Source organism: Cucurbita moschata, unplaced genomic scaffold, assembly GCF_002738365.1.
Source record: "Cucurbita moschata cultivar Rifu unplaced genomic scaffold, Cmos_1.0 Cmo_Scf00005, whole genome shotgun sequence".
NCBI lineage: Eukaryota > Viridiplantae > Streptophyta > Magnoliopsida > Cucurbitales > Cucurbitaceae > Cucurbita > Cucurbita moschata.
Window position 1 is genome coordinate 1,064,630 of NW_019268521.1, and position 6,490 is coordinate 1,071,119.

The window sequence follows — 6,490 nt, forward strand, 5'->3', positions numbered from 1 at the left end:
AATTTAGGAAATAGTCCATTTGCTTCCGACCTTTTGGGTAAGTCCAAAGCAAAGCCACGAGAGCTTATGCTCAAAGTGGACAATATCGTACCATTGTGGAGAGTCGTGTTCGTCTATCATGGTATCAGAGTCATGCTCTAAACTTAGTCGTGCCAATAGATTGGGAAATCCTCGAATGTAGAACAAAGGACTTGAAAAAGAAAAAGGAGTCAAGCCTCCTCGAAAAAAATGATTAAGACTTCAAAGGAGTCAAGTCTCGATTAAGGAACGAAGTACTCCAAAAAGAAAAAGGAGTCAAGCCTCCTCGAGACTCCAAAGGAGTCGAGTCTCGATTAAGGAACAAAGTACACCAAAAAGAAAAAGGAATCGAGCCTCCTCGAAGGCATTAAAAGATGACTAAGACTCCAAAGGAGTCGAGCCTCGATTAAGGAACAAAGAACTCCAAAAAGAAAAAGGAGTCGTCCTTCGATTAAGGGGAGGTGTTAGATGAAAGTGTCCCACGGTAGTTAATTTAGGGAAAGATAATCGATCCATTATAATTTTTATTAAAAACAACAATTATTTATATGAATCCGACGTGGAAAAGGAAAAAAAAAAAAAGGAGAGGAGGCAGAGGGAGGTTGAAGAAGACGACGAACTTCATTATCTGCAAAATTTGTGTCCATTCCCTTTCTCTGTCTCAAACTCAAAAGCAATCAGCCACCACTCCATTTCTACCCTTTTTCTTCCTCCGCCACGTGTCCCCCCTAACAAATGGTGTTTCTGTATGTGTGTATATATATATACACATTGCGGCTTCATCACATCCCTCGAATTTAGCACCTCATCCATATTCCTTCTTCTTGTTCTTCTTTGGATTGCCATGGATCATGCGGCAGATGCTCAGAGGACGGACTTGATGACCATTACTAGGTTCGTCTTGAATGAGCAATCCAAGTACTCTGAATCGCGTGGGGATTTCACGATTTTGCTTAGCCATATTGTTCTTGGCTGCAAGTTCGTCTGTTCTGCTGTTAATAAGGTTGTTCTTCACCCCTCTTCTGTTTTGCTCTGTTTTTGCTTGTTTTGGATATTGTTTTTGTTTGCTGTTCATTGCTTTTTTGTTTAGGGATTTGGGGGATATATCATATATGTTCTTGTTTTGCAGTATGATCATTACAATCCTGCTCTTTATATATATATATATATAAGGAAGAATATTATGTTACTGGCCTTTAACATGTCTGCTAGGGAGAGAGGATCTCACAATCAACTCGTTTGTTCCCCTTTTCCAAACGATGTGGGACCTCCCAATCCACTAGCATCCTTGTTGGTATGCCGCCTCGTGTCCACCCTCCTTCGGGGCTTAGTCTCCTTGCTGTTACATCGCTTGGTATCTGACTCTGTTACCATTTGTAATAGCCTAAGCCCACCTCTGACAGATATTGTCCTCTTTAGGCTTTTCTTGTCGGCCTTTCCTTCAAGGTTTTTAAAACGCGTCTACTAGGGAGAGGTTTCCGCATCCTTATAAAGAATGTTTCGTTCTCCTTCCCAACCGATGTGGGATCTCACAATCCACCCCCCTTCGTGGTCCAGTGAGCTTTGTGGTCCAGTGTCCTCACTGGCACTCGTTCCCTTCTCCAATTGATGTGGGACCTCCCAATCCACCAGCGTTCTTGCTAGCACACCACCTCGTGTCCACTCCCCTTTGGAGCTCAGCCTTCTCATTGGCACATTGCTCGTTGTTTGGCTCTGATACCATTTGTACCTGTCCAGTCCCACTGCTAGCATATATTGTCCTCTTTAGGCTTCCTCTTAAGGTTTTTAAAATGCGCTTGCTAGGGAGAGGTTTCCACACCCTTACAAATAACGTTTCATTCTCCTCCCCAACCGATGTAGGATCTTACAATCCACCCCCTTCGTGGCCCAGCATCTTCACGGACACTCGTTCCTTTCTCCAATTGATGTGGGACCCCCCAATCCACTCCTTCGAGGCCCAGCGTCCTTGCTAGCACACCGCCTCGTGTCCACCCTCTTCGAAGCTCAGCCTCCTCGCTAGCACATCGCGGTATCTAGCTCTGATTTCATTTGTAACAGCCCAATCCCACTGCTAGCAGATATTGTCCTTTTTAGGCTTTCCCTCAGGGTTTCTAAAACACGTCTGCTAGGAAGAGATTTCCACACCCTTACAAAGAATGTTTCATTCTCCTCCCCGACCGATATCGGATCTCACAGTAGTACTAGAAATTTTTCTAAGATATATTGAGATGTAAGTGAAAGAAATAGGTGCTAATTCGAGCACAGCTCAAAAGGAAGAAAGAAGAAATAAAGGGTGAGGGTGTGTAGCTAGGAGGAGAGAGAGAGAGAGAGCAAAAGGATAAGGTCCCAACTTTTTCTTTTTGCTATTACAACATGACAAAGAGTAAGACATGTTTTGTTCAAAGGTTGTCAAAATTATGTTCTACACCTCTCAATTCAAAATTCCAAAAAGTACCCTTTTCCCTGAAAAGTTCAAACTGTTCTATATTTGCTTTATGAACCATTCAATATGAAAAATACAGTTCTTTACCCATAAAAGTTGTCCTTCTGCAGGCAGGTTTAGCCAAACTTATTGGACTTGCTGGAGAGACCAATGTTCAGGTAAGATGGTATTCTTAGATAATCCATTTGTCTGAATTATGTCTGTACATTCAGTCATTTTCTTTGATAATAGGGTGAAGAACAAAAGAAATTGGATGTGCTCTCAAATGAAGTCTTTATCAAGGCTTTGGTCAGCAGTGGTAGAACTGTAAGCTGCTATCTAATTCTACAAATGACAGGACAAGTTTGTGGTGATTTACCTTAACAGCTCACAATTTGGTGGCAGTGTATCCTTGTTTCTGAAGAAGATGAAGAACCGACATACGTCGAGCCATCTCGGCGTGGAAGGTTTGTTTTCGATTCTTGATGAACTCTGTCAGCTTACTATGATTGTCAGTTTCGATTTTTAATGTTGTTTGGTGTTGTTTTTCAATGGTAAAGGTATTCTGTGGTGTTTGATCCATTGGATGGATCCTCCAACATTGATTGTGGGGTTTCTATTGGAACGGTAATATCCATTTTTGTTCTTATGTATGAGATATCAAATGTTTTTGTTTGAGTATCTGTCCATTTGAATGTCTAGTTTTTTTCGTGTAGATTTTTGGAATCTATCAGTTGAACGACAGCCATGAACCTAACCTAGAAGATGTCTTGCAACCTGGAAAGAATATGGTTGCAGCAGGCTATTGCTTGTATGGCAGCTCTTGCACGGTATGGACAATCTCACTCTATCGCATTGTGCTGGTTTGTAACCGTCCAAGCTCACCGCTAGTAGATATTGTTCTCTTTAGGTTTTTCTCTCGAGGTTTTAAAACGTGTCTGCTAGGGAGAGTTTTCCACGCCCTTATAAAGATTGTTTCGTTCTTCGCCAACCGATGTGGGATCTTAGAATCTCACCCCTACAGGGTCTAGCGTCCTTGTTGGTGCTCGTTGCTCTCTCCAATTGTTGTGGGATCTCACAATCCATCCCCCTTCAGGGCCCAACGTCCTCGCTGGCACACTAACCGGTGTCTAGCTCTGATACCGTCTGTAACAGTTCAAGTTGCTAGCAGATATTGTCCTCTTTAGACTTTCTCTTCTCGGCTTCCCCTCAAGGTTTTAAAATGCGTATGCTACGGAGATGTTTCCATACCCTTATAAAGAATGTTTCGTTCTCCTTCCCAACCGAAGTGGGATCTTACAATACACACCCTTTAAGGTCAAGCGTCCTCGTTGCACTCGTTCCTCTCTCCAATCAATGTGGGATCTAACAATCCAACCCCTTTTAGGACCCAGCGTCCTCGTTGACACACTGTCTAGTGTCTAGCTCTGATATTATTTGTAACAGCCCAAGTCCACCAAGATATTGTTCTCTTTGAGCTTTCCCTTCTGGGCTTACCCTCAGGGTTTTAAAACGTGTCTTCTAGGGAGAGGTTTCCACACCCTTATAAAGAGTGTTTCGTTTTCCTCTCCAACCGATATGGGATCTCATAATCCACCCCCTTCAGGGCCTAGCGTCCTCGCTCGCACTCGTTCTGGTTATTATCAATAGAAGTCCTCGAGTCATGTAGAACTATATTTTCTTTTCTTAATTGTAAATCAAGTCTTAAACTGATTAAATGCTAATGCTCTTTTGTTTTTGCAGCTTGTTTTAAGTACTGGAACTGGTGTTAATGGATTCACTCTTGACCCTTCTCTTGGAGAGTTCATCTTAACTCACCCGGACCTTAAGGTGAAGAATTTCTTGCTTATATTTCTCCTCTCTTCTCCTCCTCCTCTCTTCCCTTTGAGAGGCTAAAACTTAGAACAGCGCCTCTAATTTGTAAATAATGTTACTGTGAGATCCAACATCGGTGGGCGGTGGGAGAGGAGAACGAAGCATTCTTTATAAGGGTGTGGAAACCTCTCCCTAACAGACACGTTTTAAAAACTTTGAGGGGTATCTGCTAGCGGTGGGCTTGTTGATGTTTTGCTTTTGATTGTCCTGTATTTGATTCATTTCTTCTGTTACCAGATTCCAAAGAAAGGAAAAATATATTCAGTGAATGAAGGAAACGCGAAGAACTGGGACGGTCCGACCGCAAAGTACATTGCGTCGTTTTGAATTCGGTTCGAGTTTGAGTTATAAGTAAAATGAACTTCTAACTCCTTTTCTCTTTTAGGTATGTAGAGAAGTGCAAGTTTCCTACAGACGGATCGTCCCCCAAGTCTTTGAGATATGTTGGAAGGTAACCTTAAAATGTTTGAAACGTTTCTTGAGTTCATCAAATTGTTTTAAATGATTTTGAAAACGTGGGTGTGAAATCTCACCTCGGTTGACGAGGAGAACAAAACACTCCTTACAAAAGTGTGGAAACCTCTCCTTAGGTAACACGTTTTAAAAACCTTGAGGGGAAGCCCGAAAGGGAAAGCCCAAAAAGACAATATCTGCTAGTGGTGGGCATAGACTATTACAAATGGTATCAGAGCTAGACACCGGACGGTGTGCTAACAAGGACGCTCGGCTCCCAAGAGGGGTGGATTGTGAAATCTCACATCGGTTGGAAAGGAAAACGAACACTCCTTACAAGGGTGTGGAAACCTCTCCTTCGTAGACGCGTTTTAAAAACCTTAAGAGAAAGCCTAAAAGGGAAAATCCAAAGAGGACAATATCTGCTAGTGGTAGGTTCGAGCTAGAAATGTTAAGGGTAGGATAATGTAGCTTGGAAGTTCTAATGGTATAAGACTTTGATTAACAGCATGGTAGCTGATGTCCATCGTACATTGCTTTATGGTGGTATATTTTTGTACCCTGGTGACAAGAAGAGCCCCAATGGCAAATTGCGGTACGTTCTCCCGATCCCCTTTTTGAGAAATTATTCGAGGAGACCGTCACAATGTGGATGTTTATACATCGAATGGTTAATAAGATCGTAACAGTCATAGTATATCATTATGGAACGATATCTTTTTTTGTCTCGATGCCAGTGTGTTGTACGAGGTTTTTCCGATGGCGTTCTTGATAGAGGAGGCAGGAGGTCAAGCGTTCACCGGAAAAATAAGGGTAGTGTACCGTCATTGTAACGAGACGTAAAGAACCTCGCATTTGAATTCAATCAATTAAGATAAATGCTCTATGATTTGCAGGCACTTGATTTGGTTCCAAAGAAGATACATGAGAGATCTCCCATATTTCTTGGTAGCTATGATGATGTTGAAGAGATCAAAGCTTTGTATGCTGCTGCTGAGAATGGAGGAAGGAATGAATGAATGAATAACTTCAAAATTTACCACTTCTAGTTGATGTTGGCTTCATTGCATTTGTGGCCATACAATTCTAATGTCTTGTTCATTCTTCTTACTTCTTTAATGTTAATGAATGCATAAAATGTGGACATGCGAACGATTTCATTCGCTTCGATTATCTTTAAGTTGTTCTTGACGGTAAGGTATTTGTCGTGGAACTTAACGGAGTTGTAAAAAAAATGAACGAAAAAGAGTAGTTTACATGTCAGCTAAGTATTATAGTCGTGCATTTTTTATTGTGGTGTCCTGGTCTTGACACGCTCATGACAAGCTTGAAGGGCAACTCAAGCTTCATTTTTATTTTTTGCTTGTCGGGGTTCTCCTTTTCTGATCGAATACAACTCATGTAGAAACTAAGCTTGTTTGGTTGCACACGTTGTTCGTGTGTGCATATTCACTCGTAGCAACTTCAACTGACTTGCCTCTAATCTAACCCAAGTCTTCAGATTTGACTTTACATCTACGCTAGACCAAGGTCTTTCAAATGTAATGTCGCATCTCATCTTGTTGTTTTGATTTCTCGAAATATGATCCATGCTTCATGATGGTATCTTAAGTCCTAGGATGTCATCAGCATTTGTTGCTCGCTCGAACACACTTGTCGAGAATAACCCACGAGTCAACTTTATTATTGGGATACTTTGGACATCCATCCATCTAGGTATTA

The 6,490-nt window shown here is 41.7% G+C and overlaps 1 protein-coding gene across 1 annotated transcript; it reads left to right on the top strand.

The window, feature by feature from the left end:
- The first annotated feature begins 659 nt into the window (after positions 1 to 659).
- On the top strand, positions 660 to 5,965 carry LOC111443501 (fructose-1,6-bisphosphatase, cytosolic). Its single transcript, XM_023081326.1, has 12 exons — positions 660 to 1,021; positions 2,572 to 2,619; positions 2,693 to 2,767; positions 2,846 to 2,907; positions 3,001 to 3,067; positions 3,157 to 3,270; positions 4,184 to 4,270; positions 4,553 to 4,623; positions 4,701 to 4,766; positions 5,277 to 5,363; positions 5,506 to 5,581; positions 5,665 to 5,965. Exons 1-12 carry the CDS (start codon positions 767 to 769, stop codon positions 5,785 to 5,787), a joined length of 1,131 nt encoding a protein of 376 aa, XP_022937094.1. The 5' UTR covers positions 660 to 766; the 3' UTR covers positions 5,788 to 5,965.
- The last annotated feature ends 525 nt before the right edge of the window (positions 5,966 to 6,490 follow it).